Source organism: Crassostrea angulata, chromosome 6 (genome assembly GCF_025612915.1).
Source record: "Crassostrea angulata isolate pt1a10 chromosome 6, ASM2561291v2, whole genome shotgun sequence".
NCBI lineage: Eukaryota > Metazoa > Mollusca > Bivalvia > Ostreida > Ostreidae > Magallana > Magallana angulata.
Window position 1 is genome coordinate 53,375,929 of NC_069116.1, and position 26,739 is coordinate 53,402,667.

At 33.2% G+C, this 26,739-nt stretch overlaps 1 protein-coding gene, 3 long non-coding RNA genes and 1 pseudogene across 4 annotated transcripts; 4 read left to right on the forward strand and 1 right to left on the reverse strand.

Annotated features, from left to right (window-relative positions):
- The first annotated feature begins 4,235 nt into the window (after window positions 1-4,235).
- On the forward strand, window positions 4,236-10,921 carry LOC128189743 (caspase-7-like). The gene is made up of 9 exons (XM_052861477.1): window positions 4,236-4,315; window positions 4,590-4,745; window positions 4,936-5,134; window positions 5,523-5,605; window positions 5,826-6,032; window positions 6,603-6,822; window positions 7,829-7,996; window positions 9,744-9,853; window positions 10,293-10,921. The coding sequence occupies exons 2-9, from the start codon at window positions 4,611-4,613 to the stop codon at window positions 10,455-10,457; spliced, it is 1,287 nt and encodes a 428-aa protein (XP_052717437.1). The 5' UTR covers window positions 4,236-4,315; window positions 4,590-4,610; the 3' UTR covers window positions 10,458-10,921.
- A 1,102-nt stretch (window positions 10,922-12,023) lies between these two features.
- Window positions 12,024-16,080, reverse strand: LOC128187604 (uncharacterized; annotated as a pseudogene).
- Window positions 16,081-16,785: 705 nt separating this feature from the next.
- Window positions 16,786-18,484, forward strand: LOC128189637 (uncharacterized). Its single transcript, XR_008244260.1, has 2 exons — window positions 16,786-17,770; window positions 18,258-18,484. It is a non-coding gene; the product is annotated as an uncharacterized LOC128189637 (long non-coding RNA).
- Window positions 18,485-23,294: 4,810 nt separating this feature from the next.
- LOC128190782 (uncharacterized) lies at window positions 23,295-23,832 on the forward strand. The gene is made up of 2 exons (XR_008244389.1): window positions 23,295-23,405; window positions 23,504-23,832. It is a non-coding gene; the product is annotated as an uncharacterized LOC128190782 (long non-coding RNA).
- Window positions 23,833-24,775: 943 nt separating this feature from the next.
- LOC128190091 (uncharacterized) lies at window positions 24,776-26,126 on the forward strand. The gene is made up of 3 exons (XR_008244322.1): window positions 24,776-24,900; window positions 25,657-25,882; window positions 26,051-26,126. It is a non-coding gene; the product is annotated as an uncharacterized LOC128190091 (long non-coding RNA).
- Window positions 26,127-26,739: the final 613 nt, after the last annotated feature.

The following is a 26,739-nucleotide window of genomic DNA, read 5'->3' on the forward strand; positions in this document are numbered from 1 at the left end:
TAACGAAGCAAAAATAGCTTGCTATCTAGATGAAAATTTCGACACCTATTTTGCTTACTTTATTTTGATGAGGCAGGGAGTATAGGGATTTTTGTAACATCGGACTAGCATTTTCTGTAAGGGCATATCAATTATCGATTTTTTTTTTGGTTGGTTTTTTCGAATTGCAATAAGACAAATGAAATGGTTGTTGCCTGCTGTGGTATATTTACATCACTAAGTGTGTTTTCCTGTATTTTTTACGTAAATGGATTGTAATTTAATTAATATATATATATATATATATATATATATATATATATATATATATATGTATATATATATATATATATATATATATATATATATATATATATATATATATATATATATATATATATATATATATATATATATATGTATGTATGCGCGCGATCCAAAGCACGACCTAGCTGTTGACGAAAGAATATGTACAAGACTAATTGAATTATTTTTCTACTCCAATTCAGGCTTATGACTGTTTAATAATGATAATCCGTCATCAATTACTAATTATACTCTTCCATAATAGACAATGGTCTGGTTAACAGCTTATTGCGATGACACCCCCCCCCCCCAACTCCCTCTCACCAACTAAACACGGCTAACGTGCATGCTCACTAATGCTTATTATATCCTAATTACAAATGTAAATATTGACAGAAGAAACATGCATCGTATAATCTGTTTTATATAAAATATTGATAATGCTTATCTCCTTTTCTTGCACTGTTTCGGAGGCTGCAATTGCAACTTTAAAACCTTAGATATGCCTTATGCCTGACGTCATCACGTCAGGCAAGGAATGTTACCTTTGCTTCTGAAAAAACATAAGTACATACTGCAATAACAGGTAATTCCCTGCAAACATTCACGTTTAAATACGTGCATCAGTATATCAAGTCATTCTTTTGCTCTCATTAGGCTACAGCCGCATCCATTGTGCTTTCCAGTCGGTTAGCGCCTTTACACAATGATACATCATTTGAAATGATACCTGTTCATAGTGTCTGTAATTAGATGTTGTTATATCATGTTTGGACTAATTAATCCCCTCTCCTTTGACCATACCGACTGTACAATGTAAATGTAAAAATAAGGGAGTGTAACAAAGGCTATTTACAAAAGGATTGGCGTGGTATTTGCATCAGTGTGAATGACATGGTGATTAATATAGTATTGCAGGGTGTCTGTTCGATTTTAATTAGTATCACCAATAATTCTTACTCAAACAAACAACTCAAATGGTGATGACGTTTGTCAGAGAATAGTTGAGGAAGAATTAAAAATATTAAACACACACTGTCACAAACAATATCTAAACAGACAACATTTATAGTGTGTGTTGAACATTGAACCCAACACGTAAGGGAGGATGGTATGGCACGCCAAATTCACAAAAATGAGATAATCATAGTTTCACAGTCGATAAACTAGATTTAACGGTTGTAAACTATAATAATAGTTTACGGACAGAAAACTATAGTTAACGCCGTTAATCTATATTTCACATATGTAAACCATGGTTAACGTGATCAGTGTAAAACTAATATTAACACTGCAAACAACCATTTGCAATTGCAAAACATGATTTATCTGATAAATATAGTTTCCCGATTGTGAAACTATGATTAACAACTTTTACCTATAGTTAACGAATGTAAATTATAGTTTACAGATGTGAATCTATATTTATCAGCAAAATATATCATTACCTTTCAGATAAACTTAGATTATCATTCGTTAACTATAGTTTACAACCGTTAAATATAGTTTTACAAATGAAAACTATAGTTAACAACGAATTGTTAACTACAGTTTGTGGTTCGTAAAATGTGAAACCATGTTTAGCTCATTTTTGTGAATTTGGCGTGCCATAGGTTGGATGATCAACAAATTAACCATCAGATCTACATGTACCTTTAAACAAATCACGTTCTAGGATGAATTTTTGGTCGAAACTGAATAACAATTTAACGTTAGTAAAGAAAAAATATGTTTAACATTTTCCTATATCTCCATACAGAGCTCTTCATTTGAAGGAGATTCACATAGTCTAAAAATGGCCAAGACCAACCAGTCCGCATAAAAAGGGTAAAATCACCTGTGTACAAATAAAGTTGAAAAAAGGCTAAAAGGTCGGCCCAGTATGATTAGTACAATTCATCAAACCAGAGACGCCTAACGTTAATAATTAAGTCTCACAATACCAAATAACGAGGCCCATTCTAGTTGAATAATTAAAATACAGTAACTGTAGTGCGGAATTTGCTGATTTTTATGCATATGGTAGATACATTAAATCACACTATCAATTAAGTGATGTAAAGAAGTCACCATGTTTCCCTTATTGTAGTGAATAGGGGGAGTCTCAAAACATGTATTCATTTTGTTGGAAAATTGTATGCATTATAAAGGGAAACTGGAAATTTGGTGTCTTTCTTTTGATGTAGAAAAAATTATAGAGGGTAGAAAAAAGAAAAATTGATATAATATGAACACTTTTACTTCCGTCTTTGAAAATAAATATAAAATGCGGGGTGTTTCCCTAGAAAATGTAAAGAGGGAACGTCTCAAATCCAAATATATAGGTGAAAATGGTCATCTTTTGTAGGACTTTTTATGCTTGGTTAAACTTTAGAGGGTGGAATATTCAATGCTACATATTAAACACAAATCAATTCTTCCTCTTTCAAAATTGATGAAGGCAATGTGGTGTTTCCCTAAAAAAAATGAAGAGGGAGCATCTCAAGACCCAATTAATAGGTGAAAACGGTCATCTTTTGCAGAACGTTTTATGCTAGGCTAAACTTTATAGGATGGAAGATTCAATTCTGCATATATGACACACATCAATTCTTCCTTTTTCAAAACTGATGAAGATAATGTTGTGTTTCTCTAAAGAAAAAAATGAAGAGGGAGCGTCTCAAAACCCAATATATAGGTGAAAATGGTCATCTTTTGCAGAACGTTTTATGCTAGGCTAAATATTAAAAAATGGAAGATGCAATGCTTCATATTAAAATAGAACATTTCTCCCTCTTTCAAAACTGATGAAGAAAAATTAAATGGGGTGTTTCCCTTGAAAATACAAAACGGAGCATCTCAAAATCCAATATAAAGGTAAAAATGAATGGTCATCTTTAGCCATTCGTGTGATATTTTTCAAACTTTGGAGGATGGAAATTCAATGATTTGTATATTACATTCAAATCATTTTCCTCTATCAAAAGTTGAAAAAAGAAAAAAGGTATTTACCTCTGGAAATATGAAGAGGGGTGTCTCAAAACCCAATTCATAGTTAAAGACGCCAATTTTTCCAAATCTTGTGTCTGGATTTTTTTTCCATGTAGAAAGCTAATATTGCTTATAATGGATAAAATTCACAATCAGTAGGAGAATAATGAATCATTTGAAAATTCTTATTTATAGTGTGGTTGGATTGCATTGAAACACACATGTTAGTAAGGCAGAATTGAGATGATTTAGAGTGACAACAGTCTAATGTAATACACATGTAGATATATTATAAGATTGATATTCATAAAATGTAATAACACAAAATGTTTTAACAAATACAACATGATAAATATTTATTGAAAACTTGAAAAAAAATCAGCAACCTTCTTTGCAACTTTATAATTGCTGCTTACTCTGGCTTTACCATCACTTGTCTTTTCACTTAACAAGAAAAACACACCATCAAAACCTTTTCTTTCAAATGCAAGTTTCAAATGGTTGTATGATAGTGACGAACATTTGATCTTTTTCAAAGTTGCTTTTGAAATGACATTTTGCTTCTGTAAAAAGTCTATTGATTCTACAGATGGTTTAATTAAAATTTGTTTTAAATGAAATAATTATCAATTATTAATAACAATTTAATAATTTAATTTGTTAAAACAAATCAGAAATTGATAATCAGTTTCCGTACAACAGCTGTATTATTCTCTTTTGAAAAGTGGACAGGCATAGCCTACATGTAAATCTATTCTCTTTTGAGAAGTGGAAAGGCATTTATGCCTGTCCACTTCTCAAAAGAGAATACAGCTGTACAAGTCCCCATCGTGGGCAAATTAAACGGGTAAAGTCTTGCAACATAATACTTTTTGACTTCTTCAATACTAAGTGACCTTAATAATAAAAAAAAATTATGGCCAAAGTGTCCATTCGTAAAACTTGGGTCAAAGTGTCTTTAGGCCGAGTTCTCTGTGAGGCGAAACTTCCGGACACCTCACCCTGATCTAAATATAGACCAAGGAATTCCACTTTCGATATGAGATAGATTTAGAATCGCGTGAGTATTTTTATCTGCCTTCTGTTTTATATGCTTTTGGGTTAAAGAGCAAATAGTTTATACAATATATGTTATTATATTGGTTCAGTTCTGCAGTTCTGATTCATATCTCGGCAGCTTGATCATGTTGATCAATATAGGATTCATTCGGATTCCAAAATGTTCAACTGTTCAATTCAATGATACATGTATTAGGCCTATTTTTAAAACGTTACACATCCTGGTAATTTTGATATTTTTATGTTATTCTAAATCCAATGTTGTTGTGTTGAAGTCCACGTAACTCTTGGATATAATGGAGGATGCGGACAGAAGGGTCTTACAAGTAAATCGGACGTTCCTCGTGAAAAACATAGCCAACCCTGATGATGTTGCCAACGAGTTGTTTTCAAATGAAATTTTCACAGAAGGAATGAAAGATGAAGTAGAAGTATGGATCAAATAAACTTTTTGAATAATCAAAATATATAAAATATGGCATTATGATACTTTACATATCTGTTTTTCATAGATTCTATCCAAAATGCACAATTTATTGTTAGGCCTAACATGATTATGAACAGCTCAAAATTAGATATATTTTGCTCTGAGTCTTAAATGCATGTGTGTACTTGTTTTAGGTTGAAAAACTTAAAGAAAAGAAAGTGAGAAAACTTTTAGACATATTACCAAGACGTGGTCCCGAAGCATTCCAGATATTTATAAAAGTACTACAGGACACAAATAATGATCATGTTGCACTTAAACTGAAATCCGGAATCTCACCACAGAACAATTCCCATCATCGGCAGGAAGACGGAGAAGATGATCTCCCACAAAGTACAGACTTTATTATGATCTTTTTAAAATATAGACCAGTTAACTAACCTGATTAAATGTGTAGGTACCTTTTATCTTGCTCTTTGTTTATCTTTACGGTAGTCGATCCTTCACAAACCTAAACAGATAAACAAAGAGGAAGATTAAAAGGTCTTATTTTTGGCTGTTTATTTTCGGTATTTAGTGTTTATTGGAGAAAAGTAGCTAAATCAAGTTCATAGCTAAATGCCATACATATTAGAATAAGAATTGAAACACTTATTATCAATTAATATGCAAATTCAAATCTATGCTACTTTGTTGAAAAATCATCTACCAAATATCGTACACCTCAATATAATTTAATAGTTTTACAGTGCCTTGTGTAATAAACTCTTCCTATTTTCAGCATGGCCAGATCCATTGAGTTTAGAGGGACGATTGACTGTCAAACCTCTTACATGCTCTGCTTCAAGGTTCCAAAAAACTGGGGTATCAATGTTTTTAATCATTTTTATTGTATTGCAAATATCAGAGGCTTAATTACACAATTTATTAGATTAAGTTCATGTTCTGTATTAGTAATAATCTCATTTATTATGTGTGTAATACTTATTCTGTTTGTTGTCCATCAGACAGACAGACAGACGGATGTTTTCCCTGGTTTGTTATTGTTTTTTGGCTCAATATATTTTTTGTTTTACTTTAACAGTGTTACAAAATGGGTAGGAGACCTAGAGGCAGGGTCCTCATCATCAATAATAAGATTTTTTTCGGACCTTTGGAAGAAGATGAAAATGGTAAAAAAAGGGTTACCTTAGCAACACGCGAGGGAACAGAACAAGATGAGAGAAAAATTCAGGAGGTCTTCGAACAAATGTTCTTTGTTGTTGATGTACATATGGACAAAAAGGGTGAAGTAAGTACCGGTAAACCAATTGAGTGGAAAAAATGCAAAAGGCAATGCTACTAAAAATAGACTTAAGATGACTCCTGAGATGAAGGATTTTTTTATCATAACACATTATGCTACAAAAAATATAAGTCATTCCTTGTAAGGTTATTTGGTATATGTAAAACGATTTGTCAGATGTGTTAGCTTATACATGTATTTGACATTGCATTAACCAGACAATTTCCAAATCTAGTTCATGAGTATGTTTAAACTATTATAATACTTGTATAATGTACAGTAGTGTACCGGTACATGTATTGTACTTTTTTAGTGGCAAGACTAGGAATAAGTGTGAAAGGTGCTAAAATAAGATAAATGTTTATACATGTATGAATAGTGAAATATTCATGAAAATGGCAAAAGTTAAGTGTGGAGGTTAAATGGGTCAATTAATGTGAAAATGGTTGTGGGTCTTGGTGTAATAATGTCACCTACATATTACTGATATGTATGTCCCTTTATGAATCACATGTAGAAATTTAATTAGGTTTAATTCAATTAAAAAGTTTTGGAAAGTAAATTTTCTCATTCAAGGAAATCAAGGCGTTACTAAAAGAGGAGGTTAAAAAAGATTTCCATCACAAGGCAGATTGTTTTGTTTTGGTGATAATGACTCATGGAACATCAGGAGCCATATATGGTGTGGACGGCAAAACAGTCTCCATAGAAGAAATCAAAATGATGTTGAATGGAGAGAACTTCACTGCAATGGCCGACAAACCTAAAGTCCTTCTTATTCAAGCCTGTAGAGGAGGTACATCTGTCTGTTTGTCTGTCCATCAGTCTGTCTGTCTTCCTACGCAGCCCTTTTCAGGCCTAGAATGAAAATATCAACGGATTTAAATGTTCATAAAATGATGCATCCTTTACACAGGCTCATGACATTATATATTAAATATATACCCTGTATACCCTAAAAATACAGAAGGTACACATCACCGCCATATTTGATTTATTTAAAACTGTCACATCATGTGGAATTTTTGCTTAAAACTCATCAGTAAAATTATTTTGTGATCATCTCTATCTTCCGATTGGTCCTTCAGCACCTAAGCTTACAACTGATTCAACCAGAACAGTACATTACATCTGTCATTATTAATAATCACCCCTTAATCGGCATCTACTACCTAAGATATGCAACGGAAGGCTGAAGGGAGGACGGAAAATGTCTAATTTATGTAAATGGTCTTAGATTTCCCTGCTCTGTGTGTTTGTGTCAATTTTTCAAAATATATGCCTTTATAAACATGTTTATATAAACTTTGTGTGATAAAAGTTAAAACATCAGTTTAACCTGTACGTTGATTAAATTAAAACCGATGCCTTTAAATATGCATATCATTGCTATACTTGTACAAGTATTTGGAAGAGATTATACCCAAACTAGGTCGCAATTATGTCAACTTCCGTATGCCCTTTAGCCTTTTGTTGCATATCCAAGGCTTAGAGAATAGGTCTGTTAAATTTGAAGTCAATGAATCAAGTTCAGAAATTCATTTATGAAATGGTTTCCAGATGATACAGTATCTTTAATTTCTGTAGAGCCTTTACAATAAAACTTTTTATCATATTAACTCTAAAACTTGAAGCCATAGACCCTAATTGATTTTCGGTCATCAGGCCAAAGTCACAAATTCATTCATTGATCAGCTCCTGGAATTAGATTGTTTGATTTTGAATTGAAATGTTAGATATGTATGCAAAGGAAATTTATCAATGATAATAAATTGATTAGTTTTACTTATATATGAATTTAGAAACAAAAGATGAAGGTGTGAAAGAGACAACGGCAGATATTGAAAAGGAAATAAAATCCACAGGAGAAATACTGAAGGACTTGTCCTTAAACACTGTCTCAGATTCCAAAAGTGAGAGTGTCACTGCTACAATGAGTCACATGGTTGTTGCCATGGCATCAACTTTAGGTAAGTTTTGCTTAGAATCATTCCTTATTCTTCATCCCTCAGGTTTCCTGTTTAGTTAAATTTTAGATCACATTAGTGATTCAGGTGAGCTATTGCAACTGGTTTTTCATACATTGTCACCTAACGTCATGTGTTACAATTGAATAATTTTAACTTCTTCATTGTCATCATTGTATCATCATCATCATCGTAGTATAACCATCATTATAATATGATTATCACATCATTCTATTTCGATCATCATTATCATCATCATCATGCTTTTTCATTTTTGTTTTACGGTGCTACCGTTCTGGCGAGCGCAGTAAGAATTACACATATCTTGCATCATTGTCAACTTATAGTTTTATTTAGGTATCAACGAACGTCAAAGAATTTTTGAGAGAGTATTGCTCTACAATAAGTATGCCAAAGGTACTAATTTTAATGGTTATGATACATACAGCGCAACCCCCTACCCAGAGAGAGAGAGAGAGAGAGAGAGAGAGAGAGCCCGGTACCTGTTTGTAAGTGTGTAATTTCCCACTTTTAAATTTAATGGTCTGACTATATGCAATATCTACATAATTTTTTTACCTGTTTATTTTTTCATTTTATTCCTTTTTATTTAGTTCAAAATGTCCTATTGTTTATTTCCTTCCTACTCATATACTTACCTGCCTACTGTACATGCATGCACAATTAGTTTTAAAATGGATCGATATGACATTTAAGTATGGCTCTTGCTGGTGTGTGTGTGTGTGTGTGTATATATATATATATATATAAAACTTAGATAAATGAAAACACAAAGATCGAGTAAAACATTAAGTTTTACTCGATCTTTGTGTTTTCATTTATTTAAGTTTTTCTTGGATTTATATATATATATATATATATATATATATATATATATATATATATATATATATATATATATATATATATATATATATATATATATATATATATATATAATTTCTATATTAAAAAAAAGATTAAAAACAAATCATATGTCAATGAGGCAGGTATCGCACACTATACTGAAATAGCCAGTACGCTCATTACAGATGTTCGATCCACCTCTAAATTTATCGAGGGAAATATAGCGCGAGTGCACTGTGACGTCATCCATGACTTTGTTCGTCTTTGTTTGCGTTTCTCAACTCAATACGAAAAATATAACAAATCTTTTGAGTCTCGCCAAAGCATATGCGGTACTCAAAACGTGTGTCTAAACTTTAAGTCACCGTAATTTACGAGTTAAAAGTCGGCCATTTTTGGCATAGCACCACGGGTGAAAACATTAGAGAGCATTATGGGGCGTAGACAAAAAATTTTGTTTGATGAACTCTAGCTTTAGCTTGTTCTTTTTCCTGCGCACACTGCTTCTTAGAGCTCGCTTCGCTTGCCGGTGCTGAGCGCCTGCGAGCTGCGCTCGCTATTAAATAGTATAATATATGCATCATCCATATTTAATTATCATCATTGTAAAATAATCATCACATCATCATTATTTATCATGAAAACCAAAATCCTCTCATAGTGTAATCTTCTCAACTTTCATATTTATAATTACCAACAGCATTATCATCATATAATATTTACTTATGCATTGTAATATCTCCTTAAGAAAACCAATTGTGCTTCACTACTGTACTCAATAAAAACTGACAGTACTGAAATCATAGTCATTATCTTCATCATCATCTTCATAATCATTATCATCAAATTTTGCCATTTAATTGTACATGTGAATTTTGAACAGGCATGGTTTCCTATCGGAACAAAATATACGGGTCCTGGTTTCTGACAGCTGTAGCTTATGTTTTTGCTAAATATGCTCATACAAATGACATTCATCAAATGCTTACAAAGGTAAGAATTTTCCAGGTATCAAACTGGGCTTTTGCCTCATGTTCCTCTTATTGTTATAAGGTGGTTAGGTAAATGCTACTCATTTACCATAGTAGATTTAAGTGTGAGACCTAGAGCAGAGATCCAGATCTGTGGTATACGTACACCATATATTGTATAACATGAATTGTCAATTTGTTCACTGTGTTTTATGATTAAATATCATTATGGATCTGAATTTTTCCTGTAAAAATATAAAACTAATGCAATAAAGAGCAAACATTTCAATGAATTAAAATAATTGGAGAGTTCTTTTACTCCTGATATGTTAACAAGCTCCTTACATGGACTGGATAAAAAAAGATTGAAAATTTATTTATTACATGCACTTAAAGGTTTACATTGGATTGTTACATGTATGTGAACTAAGGTTTATAAGACAATGTTTCTGATATTTTAGGTTAATCAGCTGGTATCACGAGGAAGGGCAAAAGACAGCAAACAGAACAAAGAATTTGTGGCGATTTCTGAGAGCAGCTACACCTTGTCTAAGGACTTGTATTTCTGCCCAGGTTATTTTATCGAGGAAGTTCCACAAAGTAGAATCCAACAAGCTTCTTTCTGACTCTGATTTCTTACCCAAGACTTTCTTTGGATATCTTTTCTATTTTTGAAAAGATGTTATCCAACATGTGTGAGGTTTAGAGAGTGAATTAGAACAAGTGTACTCATATGATTCATTTGACTTTCTGAAGATTGAAAGAATATATGTAACAGTGATATACATTTAGAATAACTTTCATGAAATTCTGAACTGTTTTATATTAACAGTTTTAAATTTTCAAAACAAAAAGGCAACAGATAATCCAAGATTTAGCTCACCTGTCGGAGTCATTAATTTTACAAGAGATATCGAAGCAAGCTAGAAGATGAAACATTGCTACTTTTTTTTCAAACTGCAGTTTAACATATAACACAAAACAGCTTCTTGTGAAGAACAGCTAGAGAGTATATAGAATTAATAAAACTGAAATGGAAACAATCCATTATATGATATGAATAAATACAGAATAATATTTATGAATCGAATCTATGGTTGAGTTTTGTATTCTAGATTATAAAGATACTTATGCCAGATTTTGTTTAGATTTGGACACTGTTGCTCTGGTAAAAGAAATGGCATAAAGATCTCAATGTTTAATGTCTGTAATAATCGTGTTAAATTTTTAAAATGGTTTCTTTGGTAGTTCATGCGGTAGCAAGTGTTTCAGGAATATAACTGCATTTAAAATGGTTCACTACACATTGAAATATTTTTTTCAAATCAGCAGAAAATTATTTGATTGTGAAAGATAGCATGATATATGAAAAGTAAGTAAGTCAAATGGGCGAACATATTAAGCAGTTTTTGGATAAAAAAAAATGGATTTCTAAGATTAATTTATATCAGTATACGTAAATATTAAAAAAAAAAAGGCTTGGGCGATTCATACTTGTGATCTGCGCTTCACAAGAAATTATAGAATGAGTTATACTCACCAGTCATTATATACGTAATGATATCTTTCCTAACTCGCGGGCAAGCATTTTAAAGAATAAGATTCAAGCGCTTTAAACCTTTCGCCCAAATCGGTTCATCTAGGCGGGCAACAATTAAGACGTTCCCAACTATATGAAAAATCACCTTCCCTCTTAAAAAATTTTCTTTTGGGTTGGAGGTGGGAAAGTTGACTGGTAAGTATAACTCACTCATAAAAGTGAAACTTGAATACAAATTTTCCGATTATATTTCGTTCGTTATACTTACCAGTCATTACATACATGAGGATGAATTAGATTCTAAAGCAATCTAAACAAAATGGAGGGAAAGAAATTTTTTTCTTACCTCAAAAACTTGTAAGAATTCCGGTATTTCTCCTAATAGCATCTAGGCTTCATATAGATGTTTACACTATATACACATATCACGAAGAAATAATTCTTCATGTAATTTTTTATGTAGTCTGTGAAGATACTGGTTGGTGTGGTGTAAGTAAACTCCAAAATAACATGTTGCCGTCTCTAAGTTTTTTCTCTGAAATCTCAGGGGTTTTTTTTTCAAATAGAAATAAAGCATCTCCTGGGATCCAACAATTTATTTTTTGGAAAAGCAGGAACAAATATCTGTTCCATGATGATTAGGTCGATCTTGTTTTGCCAAACCTTGTCTAATGAAAGTTACTCCCTTTTTCTGAATATTGACCCATTCTTCGAAGTTTGAGAGCTTGTAGATCACTGCATCTTCTGAAAGTAGTAATTGCTATTTAAAAATTGTTTTGAAAGACAAATGTTTCAAAGATGCATTAGCAATAGGTTCAAAAGATGCACTTTGTAACATTTGTAAAACTTTAGGAAAGTCCCATTCAGGAACTCCCTGAACTTTAGGTGGTATAGAGTTAAACATCCCTTTCAAAAGTCTAATGATATATGGATGTTGACCGCCAGTATATGTGCAGCCTTAAATTTGATACATGTATTTTGATTTATTGCCCAATTCCAAAGATCCCAAGTTTGATAACAAAGACGATGAAATTTCGTTCCCCCTTGTTTGGTTTATATACTGGACTACTGTTAAGTTGTTGCATCTGATTAACATTGTTTTGTTTTGAATTTGTTTTTGAAAATGTTTCAAAGTCAAAAATACTGCTTCCATCTCTAGACAGTTGATTTGCCAATTCTGGTGACAACTGTCCCATATATAGTCCTTGAACTATTTGATTGTTGAGATGATCCCCATACCCTATTAGATATGCGTCTGTTGTTATGGTCATTCATATCTCTTCCAATTGCAGGGATTTGCCCCTGGAAATGTTTGCTGTATTAAACCACCATTGTAGGTGCAGTTTGAGATGTTGTGTAATAGGATTAACCTTGTCCAAATCTAATGAGCTTGGTTTCCAAAAACTTAAAGATAGAATTGTATTGGTCTTATATATAGACGTGCATTGGGAATCAGATCTATACACGAGGAAACTATTTCTAACCATTGAAAACGATTTCTGGCTGTTTTCTGACCATTCATTAACATTTTGTTTGTGTTTACCAAATTTATAATTCTGTCTTGAGATGGAAGTACTATTTTTTGTTTGAACCGAGACAAAGCTTCCAGATAAACAATTAATTGATAGGTACTAGACTAGATTTCTTTTTGTTGACTATGAAACCTGGTGAAACAGAAGATTCAAGCGTATCTTTCGATCTTGAATCAAATTTTCTTTGCGTTGGTTTACTTCTAACCGATCGTCTAAATATACTACAAGGCAAATATTGAGTATTCTCAGATAAGCTGCTACTACTGTTACCATTTTCGTGAACGCTCTTGATGCCGATTTTGGACGAAAGCGGAGTGTTTTCCATTGGTACCACTGTTTTGTACAGAAAACCTTAAAAATTTTCGGTGTTTTAGAAAAATTGGTATATGTAAATAAGCATCTGTTAGATCAATTAATATGACCCAATCCATTGGTTTCACTACATTCAAAACTTTGTTCAAAGTGTCCATTTTAAAATGTTGCATCTTGAGATACCGGTTGAGATGTCTCAAATTTATTATGAGTCTCATTTTTTACATTTCTTTGGTACATGTACAAGGAAAAATGTACTGTAAAAACCTGTCAGCTTCTCTCGTTGTGGTACAATTTCTATTGCATTTCGCTTAATAATTCTTATACCTCTTTTAACAAAATATCTATTTGTGCAGTTGCAATTAAATTTTTTTCGCCCCCATAAACATACTGAGTAGGTTTTTGGATAAATTTTAGTTTGTATCCTTCTTTGATTACTGACAAGACCCATTCGTCCTGAGTAATTTGCTTCCAATTTTCACAGAAAATTTTCAGACGACCTCAAACAGGTATCTCAGGAAACATTGCTAATATGTTTACTTGTTCTAGATTCCAGTCATTTACTTGTCTTCTTTGGGATTCGAAAGGAATTCATTCTGTCAACAGATGTGGCCACCGAAGTGGCTCAAGAATTGTCATCCCTTTGCTTGTAATCAAAAGATCGTCTGCTGAAATTTTATCTTTGAATAGTTTGTCCTCTATTATGGACAACAGTTGTTTTTGGTCTTTTGAAGGTTCCTGAGTTTTCACGTGAAGTTTCTGGAAATTTTCTCTTGATTTCTTTCATTCCATTCTGTTATTTTCTCCCTCGTTTCACTACTCCGAAAATAAATCTTTTCTTGTCTAATTTGAAAAACAACAACGAAATGAAATAGGTTAGGTGCGTTCATTACAAAATCGCATTTAATAACATTAATAAACAAAACGTATATATAAAATAATCGCATACCATAAAAACAAACATGTAATTATGCAGTACAATGTATAGGGTGGGCAGGGAGGGTTACTATCAACCCCTAACAATCTTGTAACGAACGTCGCAATGACCAAAATAACACATGAAAAACTATTTATATTATGCGCCAAGTCACTCGTGCGTGACGAAATTACTAAGAATAGAATAAAGATTTCCGTAATGTCGTAAAATCAAAAACGTTAAGAAATTCATGAATTAAATCTTTGATAAAGTCTTTGTGTTCTTTGCGTTCTTTGAGCTTTTTTTCTAATTTCTTACCAAAAACACCATCATTAGTCAGCGGCAGACTTTTGATTTTAATATTGCTGTCTTTTAATGTGACCGAACCAGTATCTTGAGTCGCTGCTCCAGTTCTGCCCATCTGATCTATAGTTTTTTATGGACATGGAGAAAATACACGTATCTTTGATTGACTGTACTATATCAGCGTCTTGACTAGAAATAGAGTTTAACAAAGTTCCAAGAGCTTGTTGCATACATCTTATGGCAATTATACCCATACGGGCAGCTATCTGTCCTTGATAAGCTAAAGTTTCAATGTTCTTCAAAGGTTGTGTAACTAAATTTCTATTTTTACCCCAACTTTTTTTAGTCTAGGCCTTGTTTCCTTGCTTTTTCCGAGGCATTTATTCTAAAATATCATCCAAGCTTAGTTCTTTAAGAAAATCTGAAGAATCTTTGTGTATTTGAAAACACTGTATGTATTCATCTCTGTTAAAGCTGCTTGGTCCGATTTTTTTCGTTATTACAGCATCATTTTTTTTTCTAAACAAATCATTTATCTTAAAAAGTTATGGACTTTCTCCTATTTACACCAGCAGAATCAGTCTCCCTTCAAAGTTAAAAATATTCAAAGTAAATAAAATTATTTCTTTTTTGGGCAAACGAAAAAACAAACCAAAATGCATCACGGGAATGTTTAGAAAAGGAAACCGTCTGGTTTCGTCCCCCGAACAATTGGGGTTATTCAACCCGCATGCTATGCATCGATTGTAAAGAAAGCAAACTTCAGAAATACAGTATTAGCGAACAAAACGTACACATGTTTATTTGTAATTTGCCTGATCATTTCGACCTTTATTTACAGCGATGTCAAAGTCGTAATACAACCATACCCGTCTCGTCGTCAGGGGTGAATTTTAACATGAGGCGAATTAACGGGGTACCCTTTTATGTCGCTTGTTTTGTTAGCAAATTGTGTACGTATTTTTCTTTATTGAAATTTGGCTTAATTGACTGGGAAAACTACTGCAATGTCTCTTATTATACATATATTTAGCATAACCATCGTTTAAAAGCGTGCATAAAATTTGATATAAAATCGGACCAAGCAGCTTTAACTTCCCTGGATCAGATGATCTTCATTACTTCATCAAGGTTTCTTTTTTGTGCCTTGTTTAAATTTTTTCTTTCTCTGTAGAAGAAACATTTCCAAAAATGTCATTCAGAGAAGTTCTTGTTTGATTAGAATCTGTTCTTATTCAGCAAATTCTGAAAACGATTATTAGAACCATTTTAACACGAGCTTGGACTTTGGGTAGTTGCGTCAAACAGCAATGTGCAGGTCTGTTTATTTCATTGCTGGCCACTCAGAAATGTATCTCTGAAATCAACAAGATCTGTCTGTCTGGTAATCGGTGTATATTTCGCTTGAAACCCGCGTCATTTATCACTTTTTATGACGCAAGAAATAGACAATTACGTCCTACCGAAAGTCCAAGGTCTTGTTAAAATGGTTCTATTATTAATATTAGACTCTACTCTCATCCGATCCTGACCAGACTCTAACAGTATATTTCTTTCAAGATCATTAAAAAAGACACTTCGTCATCTAATAGTAATTCCCGTGGTTCTCTATTACTTGGGGCTAGAGATAAATGATCGTCCATATAATTTTTTCTTCGAGTACTCTCAGTACTTTGATGAATTTCCTTTTTGGCTGATAGCTTCTGCGGGCTTAGTGGCTGCTAGCTTCAGCCCGGTAATATATTATATCCAGTCACGTAGCATCGGGGGGGGGGGGGGGGGGGCTGCCCCACTTTTCTCGCAGCAACATTTTTTAAAATTTACATATAAAAAAGTGAATTATCATGGAGTTGCCCCCCCCCCCCCCACTTTTTTGGAGGTATGTAAGAAATTGATATGGAAATAAGGAAATGAGGAGTCAAGTTGAAGTGACATACTCCCCCCCCCCCCCCCCCCCCCCCCCCCCCCCCCCCCCCCCCCACGGATTAGGAATTTCATGATTTGGGGGGAAAAAATTATGGAAGTATAATTTACACTACCCCCTCCTTCCACGGATTAGGATTTTGAAGATTTTTGGAAACTTTAAATTTCCTTTTTTTTTTTTTTTTTTTTTTTTGCTTGTCAAGATTTCTTGGATGAGTCTGCCCCCCCCCCCCCCCCCCCCCCCCCACTTTCAAAACGATGCTACGTGCCTGATATCAATACGCATATGGATTTTTTTTTTAGACAAACTTGGGTCTAGAAACATATACAGTATAGAAAAACTACCAAAACATTTTAGTAATGTATTTTCAAAATCTCGTACAACTAATTATCCCCCCCCCCCCCCCCCCCCCGATAGACACAGATGTTGAAATATTCCTCAAAATGGAAGGTTATGTAAACTTTGTAATGAATATAGAATTATAGATGATAGTCATTATTTATTAGAATATAAATCATATAGTTTAATGTTAGGAAAGAGTTCCATTATAGTAAATACTGTACCAGACCAAATATTTTAAAATTTAACGAAATTATGACCTCAAGAAATGTAGAAACACTTTTTAAAAAACTGTATTTTTATTCAAAAAAGCAATGACACCGTCACACCTCCATAAATCTTTCTGTTTCATGTTTGTATATATGTATTTATTTATGTCATCATTTTTTCCCCTTTTTTCTTCTTTGTTTTGGTATACATGCCCTCCTCTGACGCCACGATATTACGTTTTGTACCTCACGTACTATCTTTGTGTGGTTGGAGAGAATTAATGAACTTGAAACTTGAACTGATGAAAGAAATATTTGGCAAATTTCGACTCTATACTAGTGAACTGATGCATTAAATAAGGAATATTAATGGATAATAATTCTTAGAGTATTATTATGAGGTGATCGAAACCGGACGGAAGTGACCAAAACTAATAAAGCCTGGGGGGCTTTTTGATAGATTTGATCAAGCCCGATCTTATTTGATCACCTTATAATATTCAAAGAACGATTCCTTGTTTCTTCTAAGTAAATAATTTCAGTAATTATACGATTAAATATGAAAATAGTCATTGCTGAAATGTATTAAACCTTCAATTACAACATCAATTTGTACTTTTATCGTAGACAAAGACACTGAAAATGTAAATATTATAGATATGAGGTAACCTAGTTAAAAGGTGAAACAAAGGATCATTATTACGAAACTTGGTCGGGGAAATTAACCGCCTTATCAATGCTTTGATCACGAGTACATTGCCTGCTATATAAGAGTTGGGATCTTAAATAGATAAGTACCTGTATTATTACTTACCGCAATCATGAGAACCTTTGTCGTTTTAAGTATAATTTGTATTCTGGGTACGTAAATTAACAAAATCGATATATTTTAATTGGCTATGATTATATTTTTTTAATATATTAGGTAAATACAGTATGTATACATGTATTTTATATTTTGTACTAGTATTTACATTGTCATAAAGCTGTAGAACCGTTGCTCTCCAGACAAAGAATGGAAGACGAGTTCGATACCAAACCTATTCCTGGAAAGCTTCTATTCTACAGCTTCGTGAATTGGAATGTCAAATTTAAGGAGGCTGGATGGTTGACAAAATTACCCATCAGATCTAGTTTAAGATATTTTAAGTCTAAATTATTGTTTATTTAAGAAAAATCTAAATATTAAGTCTTCAAAATTTGAATGTTTTCCTATAACATCTTTTATTATACAAAGCTCTTCGTCTAAGGAGATTAATGTAGCCAAAAATATGCTCTCGACCATTCAGCCCCCTTAATTTAAGTTTTATAAGATATAAGTTTTCGACGTGGCCATCTTAATTCATAGGAGTTGCCCTCAGCCAGTCCTGTACATCAGACACAGACTGCGCAGCAACGAATTGCCATGAAGGCCAGAGCGCCGTCTGTCATGGCGGCTCATGTCACTGTCACCATGTCCACGAATGCAACCATGCCAACGAATGCACGTGTGCTGACAATGAGACGCCATCTTGTGACCACCATCATTGCCATTGTAACCCGGCGTAATCGTATAAATGTTACATTACAATGCAATTTGTCTTTTTTTCTTTTTGTATCGATATATTGACAAGCCTTAATTAATTCTTGGCCAATATGACTCTCAGTCGGTATATTGGCTTTGTTTTGACGACATATCGTCCAACGATACCCTCGAGCAAAGTGCTGCGATCTGATGCACAATTTGTTTTTAAATAAATGCATAGATATTAACCCTCTAGAAAATACTAAATAGTCTTTGTATTGTCATCATTAACATTCAGTTCCTAACAAGTATACACAAAATCCTTCAATGCGTTTTGTTGGCCATCAGTATCAGTACATGTACTTTTGGTTATAAAGCTATATCATCAACAGAGATCTGAATAAAACAACTTCACATGTAATACTTTACAAACACATTTGCCTGACAAAACGCCCTCCAAATTAATTGTTTACATTTAAAAAACTAAGAAGGGAATAAATGTCTACCCTGTCGAACCCCATCATGATATGCAAACAAGTGCAGTAATTAACCACGCCATTTTTTATTTTTATACTTCTTTAATTTTTAAATCATCAAATAAATAAGAGAATACACACTTTTTATATACATGACTGTAGGGCATGATATATTTCGTCATCATCATAATTTCTTATTATGTTATCATTCATGTTCACAAATGATTGACAAAAAGAGATTTAAACGCAGTATAAGTTCAGACCATAAAAATTGAGATGTGGTGAAATAAAACTCACAACACCTTTACAGTAAACTATATAATATAACTCACAACACCTTTACAGTAAACTATATAATATAACTCACAACATCTTTACAGTATACTATATGATATAACTCACAACACCTTTACAGTATGCTATATAACTCACAACACCTTTACAGTATACTATATAACTCACGACACCTTTACAGTATACTATATAACTCACAACATCTTTACAGTATACTATATGATATAACTCACAACACCTTTACAGTATACTATATAACTCACAACACCTTTACAGTATACTATATGATATAACTCACAACACCTTTACAGTATACTATATAACTCACAACACCTTTACAGTATACTATATAACTCACAACACCTTTACAGTATACTATATGATATAACTCACGACACCTTTACAGTATAATATATATAATATAACTCACAACACCTTTACAGTATACTATATCAATCACAACACCTTTACCGTATAATATATAACTCACGACACCTTTACAGTATACTATATGATATTACTCACAACAACTTTACAGTATACTATATAACTCCCAACACCTTTACAGTATACTATATGATATAACTCACAATACCTTTACAGTATACTATATAACTCACAACAACTTTACAGTATACTATATAACTCCCGACACCTTTACAGTATACTATATGATATAACTCACAATAACTTTACAGTATACTATATATGATATAACTCACAACAACTTTACAGTATACTATATGATATAACTCACAACACCTTTACAGTATACTATATGATATAACTCACAATACCTTTACATTATATTATATAATTTTGGTGGTCTTTTTCTCCCTAAATATATACACTAATAATCTAGACAGACGTTTGGCTATAAATACATTATCAGTATCTCCCGTGTCGTAGCTACTGTATTAACAACGTTCATTCATTCTCGATGAGTATCTAACTGTTGTGTAATGATACGTTCTCTCAAGAAAAAAATTAAATTACATGCAATTGTTTGTTTTCCAGTAATCGTACAAAGAATTTGTGTCCGATACAGGAGATTCATCTGTCTCACAGATGTGTTTCTGTAAGGTATCAATTTAAATCCATGACCTATGGTGAGATAAATGACAATCAGAGATAAAAAACTATCAAATCCTTTATACTATTTTCAAGCACATATCTTACCCTGAATTGCTAAGTCAAGAGTTTTTGATCCGCTCCGCTCTATGTTTATGTAGAGCGGAGCGGATCAGAAACCCTTGACTTGGGACGATGCGTTTACCTGAGCATATATCGACAAGATTATATTTTTATTGCATAATAACTATTTCAGGTTCACATAATTAAGGTCTTCCATTTCCAACGAAAGACCTTATTGTTTTTGTTCGGTTTCTTCTTCCCTATAATTATTATTTTTGGGGTTTTTTCTTAAAAATTTTGTAATGATTTTCATGAAACTTTTAGATCTGATAGATATTGATCTGAACCTTATTGAAATTTTTTTATTTCAATGACGTCATTTCTGTTTTAGAGATATTGACGTTTTAGCGATTTTTAGAGGGTCAGCTTGTCCGTTGAACGGCTCCTAAATGACAAAAAATATCAAATTCAAATTTTCAGGAATTGTAGATGAATAATTGTAGTTTTGTCTGAAGTGAATCATTTATGTCTGGCGCAAAAGGCGCCGAAGCTCGCTTGGACCCGAAAATTAAGATATAAAAATGTAATGATTTTTTTTTTTTTTTTTGGTTTTCTCTATATATCTTTTTTATCAAAAATTTTTTGTTAAAACATGTTGAACAATTTAAATTTATTTTTACAAGATCTTTCATTTGCCATCAAGAAAAAGGGGCTAGACCCTCAATTTAGGGGCCAAAACGTCTCTGAAGTCTTTTCTCCATAACACTTTACTGAGAAATATTCTGTGATATGTTTGAGAAGCAAAAATTTTTATCTTGCATTTATTTAACTATACATCATAAAAAAAAAGTCATGCGTTACGTAATAACGGGTTTTAAGAGGCCATAAGTTCAAAATTTTGATTACTTATATCACAAAAAGGACAAATATTTTGAAAGCAATATAGAATAAAAGATGCTTAAAATGATGTTCTTAACAATATTCAAGCATTATAATTTCGATTTGTGGCACCGATATGGATTTAAGGGGCCAGCCCCTAAAACGTTCTTTCCCAAATAGCTCAATAACGGTAACAAATTTCTAAACACTTATTTAGCAAAACATGTTTGTTATCAAAAGAACTTTTATTTTACATCAAGAAAAAGGGACTGGCCCCTTAATTAAGGGGCCAAAAGGGCTCTGAAGTCTTTCGTCCATAGTACTTTACTGAGAAATATTTTGTAATATGGTTTAGAAGCAAAAATGTTCATCTTACATTCATTTAACTATACATAATAAAAAAAATCATGCGTTACGTAATTAGGGGTTTTAAGGGGCCAGAAGTCCAAAAATTCTATTACTTATATTACAAAAAGGACAAATATTTTGAAAAGCAATATAAAATTAAGGATGCTTAAAATGATGTTCTAAACAATATTCAACTATTATAATTTCGTTTTGTGGCCCCGATAAGGATATAAGGGGGCCAGCCCCTACGTTGTTCTTTCCCAGATAGCTCAAGAACGGTAACAAATTGAACAAAATATGTTTAATATCAAAAGACTTTTCATTTGACATCAAGGAAAAGGGACTGGCCCCTCAATTTAGGGACGAAAAGGGCTCTGAAGTCTTTAATCCATAGCACTTTACTGAGAAATTAGTGAGTTATAGGGTCGGCTCCTAAAAAATTTCTTTTCCAGGCTCCACCGTCACCAAAATTTTCAAATTCCTCAACGCATTCTAGCCTCTGCCCTTAGAATGAAGACTCCTTTCTTTTATTTTCAAATCATATGTAGCTGTTAAAAAGCAAAGTCAAAGTCATACATACATGTATCTCAAGTTCTTAAATCGGACGGAAGACATCCTCGTTGCTCGCAACGAGATCGAGTTAACATTATATTGATATCCCACACATTAAAATAGGTTCATGCTTTTTAATACAAATTAACGTACCAGAAACAGTCACCGTATTTTGCAGCTGTATTTTTCTATGTATTTATAAAGACACAAACTTAAACCTCATTGTATGCCCTTCAAATAAAAAATCCCTAAAAATTCATATTACATGATCAATGTTGATTCCACACTTTTCATAATTTTATTAACAAAAAATCCGATATAAATTAGGAATACGCCTTCTCCTTGGATTACAGATACAACATTAAATAAATTGTACTCACTTTACATGGATAATTGAGGGGGGGGTTCAAAGAAAAATTTAATTTAACTTGATTTAAAACATCAAAATGCTATTTGATGTTTCATACGGGCTATGAAGGTAGTGATCATTGACAAATATTCACAAAACCCGTGTTCAGCTGTGATTGCTACCTTCATATACCCACATGAAACACCAAAGAAAACATATTAAAATTACCCACAGTAGACAAAAAGCATCGATATACAATAATTTGACACATGCAGTTCTTATGACGTCATTCAAGACTACTGCACAGGTCAAGGCGGACAAGTCCCAGGTTCAGTGAACTCTTCGAAGGGTCACCTTGAGATAAAGACAGACTTCACGTACACTGTGTCTAACGCGATAAGCCAAGAGAAACCGAATGAACTACCGACATTTTGGAGAACAAAACATTATCTACAAAATGTGCAAAATATTTTTTTATATTGTTGACCAATGTTTTATATTTCTTAAAAACTCTCAATGTAAGAAAACAAGCTGTTTAGTTTGCCTAAAAAATAGGTTTACTTAGTTTATGCAATATTCTCTCCAAAGGGGTTTTTTTATCTCTGAATTTGTTCTGCAATAAAGTGAAGAATTGTTTAATTTTTATTTGACTGCCATCTACATGTATTTCAAAAGACATTGCCTTCTACAGTGTATATGGCATATGCAAGAAACAACATGAAGAAATACAGAATTAATATAGGACACAACCGAACCTAAATATCACGATAGTTGCACAAGTTAGCATTAACAGCGAATGTTATGTCCTTGATCTTATCCTCAAAATGGTTTATATATGTTATCTCTAAAGTTGCTTATATATAAATCAAAGGGCACATTTACATGTGGATTCTCTCTGCAGTTGTCTTGTTGTCATCAATATGAAGCAGCTTTTTGGTCTTTGTTTGATTTTTTCTTTAAGTAAGTTCCACCAGCTGTGTTTTTGTGATTCATTTTTCATTGAATATTAATATTTTTGAAACATATTGCAATAGAACCTATTTTACTATTTGCTACAGCATGCACACTTCTTGCTGCACAAAACACGTGCACAACTACAGTCGACTGCACATGTGCTGCTAATACTATGCCACACTGTCACATGGGACAGTGCTACTGTCATCAAATGAGTGGACACGAGTGTAACTTTGACAACGACTGCACATGCGATCACAATCGTACCCCCTCATGTGATAACCATTTGTGTCACTGCTTACATCACGCTTGATTTTCCAATACATGGATCATCAATCAGCAAATGATGCAACAAAACATAATTTAATGTTCGTGAAATTGTCAATTGTACATTATAAGTAACTCATGCTAAAATAAATAACTTGGAATGTCAGTGTGTGTGTGGTTTTTTTTGTGTGTTATTTTCCCAGCACTAACTTTTTGCGTAATCTGTGACGCGGTTTTTTACTTAACGGACTCCAGGCTTAGAAAGAGATCTTTTGGTTATGGTTCGAACCTTACGAAGGTGCGATGTAAAGTGGTTCTTTTTCAAGACCTATGAAATAGAAGGTGATGTCTCGTCTCGATTGGTCCCTGGGAGCTTGAGGTCTCAGTATGAGATTATAAGTAAAAACCAAGAGATTATTTATAACAAAATTATTAATTCTCCCTTTCCTTTCCTTTTTCCTCGAAAGATCGGTTGTTGTTCAAGAGTACAGAGTTGCCCGACGCTCAACTCAAATTGAACATTGAGTCATTACATTAATGCTTTCTGCTAATCTGATGCTGAGTTATGCAGGAGAAGAACATTTCATTTCCGTATAAATGTTTTAGATCTACAGCAGCTCGGACTTGTATCCAGTCGCTCGGTATTTCCGCAAGGTACAGCGCTTGCGCTGACTATGGTCCTATGATAATGGGGCAAGATTTCTCCTTTCTCTGGGTCTTCATGTTTCCAATTAAAAACAGCATATCCGCTGTGCTGTTTAAACTGTTTTCATAACAGTTACATATATAATTCAATCCACTGGGTTTCAACATGAGTTTAACCTCGTGAAAATTGTTGGACTTTTAGAATGATATATCAAGGAAAAAAATCGGTAGGGTTACTATGAAGCTTGTTGAAAATGTTGTACATAAAAGATGAATTTCATTTATTTCGGATTTTTTCCTCAAAACTCTAAAGGTTTAAGTACAGTGGTATGTAAGGAGCTAATTATGGTAATTAGGAAATAGTGGTACACGCACTTCTCAGCCACATTTATTTCACCAATTAAGGAACAGAATCATTCGTCTGAGTCCCCAAAGTCAGATTTATGTACTTAATGAAAACGTCAGTCTTATCTTGTCTTGTTGTTTCTAGTGCTATCGCGTTCCTTGATCCACTTAGTCTCATTCTCTCGTAGCTGTCTGAAAGCAATGAAGAATTTAGTTATTTTCTGTGTTTTGTGTTTGACATTGGGTAAGCATCTTATGTATAATAATGATACATTTTAATTCATGCTGTCGCTGTCTAGAAGTATATGTCTGCATTGCTTTATATTTGTTCACGTTAAACACTGAAATCTGATTGGTTTAGACGCAGTTGATAATCCCTTCTATCACCCTCAGCGTTAGCAACACAGTTGGCAACGGGTAACACAACGCATTGTTACATGCGCGTAAATTATGTGCGTACGGTTCGCTGTAGAATTCATGTCATTTCTACATTAAAGCAGTAAAATTTTCTCTAATATTAAGACATTCAGTATGATAAAATAAATTGTGCCTGTTTGGGAGGGTAACAGTTGAAATTGACACCTGTTTATTTACATATATTTACATGAAAATATTGTCAGACTGAGTCTTCATGTTTGACTGCCACACAGAAACTTCACGTCCATTTACTTTTAGTCGAGTCATTAAAGGTTATATGTGACTGTGTCTAAAACGTTTCACGTTAAAATACAACATTTTGCGTTCATGTTTTACAATGTGTAGTTGTGTCCTTCATGTCTGACTATGCCTATCACATTTCACGTTTTTAACTCACATTGTGTAGTCGCTATCTCAATTTTTGACCATGCCCTCATCGTATTACGTTCATGTACAGCTTTGTACTTTTGGCTTTTATTGTTTAACATATCTACAATATGGAAGTTTGAAAATTTTGGTGACGATGATACCAGAGTTTTTATGTTTGACTATGTCTACAACGTATCCGGGTCATATTTATCAGATTTTGTAGCCGGTGCCCTGAAGGACGACTGCACGGTGGACGCCGACTGTCAATGCGCCGCGGGGACGTTCCCGCACTGTCACCACGGGAAGTGCTACTGCCACCATAGTACCCACGAATGCCACCACCCGGACGAGTGCGCGGCCTGTGATGTTGACCACTACCCCACCTGTGACCATCACCTCTGTCACTGCCACCCCACAACACCCCACTAAACAGTGAAATAGTGCGTCTCTCTCTCTCTCTCTCTCTCTCTCTCTCTCTCTCTCTCTCTCTCTCTCTCTCTTCTCTCTCTCTCAAACACGCATATTACTTAAAGTACTATAATAGTTATTCTTATTTAAGTTATAGTTATTCATACTATATTCAATATCGTGTTTTTGTTGTTTTGCAGTTATCAAAGACAAAGAGTGTATATACTGTTCAAATAAATTCATTCTGAAAATAAATATGTGCATGTGTATATAAACGTTTGTATTTATGTTTTGGTGGGAGCATTTTTAATAAAGATTTGCAAGAAATGGAGAAAGTATATAAACAAAGATCTGCTCAAAACTGTCATAAATCGAAATGAAACGAAGAGTACAGTTAATATCAATGATCATCGCTCGAATCAGGAATGCGGTAAAATAATGAATACTGACTATACAAAAAAGTTGTTGATGTGGAATTGTCTGAATATTATAGCGTGTTTAAAATACAAGTTACGGAAGCGCGTTCATTTTTCCCCGGTCGATGTCGACATCTTTGATCTTGCATTTATTTTGGGGTTTTTTTTCTTGTTTTTCGTTGATTAGTGAACAAAAATTCTCCATTGAGAATGTCAAGATCATATCTTGAATATTTGATTAGATTTTATCAAAATCTCAATTTTTTCTATCCTTGATTTCCAAATTATCAAAACAAAGGAGATATATACCACTGATCCAAAATTTTATAACCTTATTACCTTATATTTACATTTTCCAGTGTCTTTGCCTGTGATAACACTACGTATCGATTTTGTACTATATAACCCATAATACAAATGGCGCCAAATTGAGGCGCCAGCGGAGTTTGCTTATTTATATCTAAATATTTGAT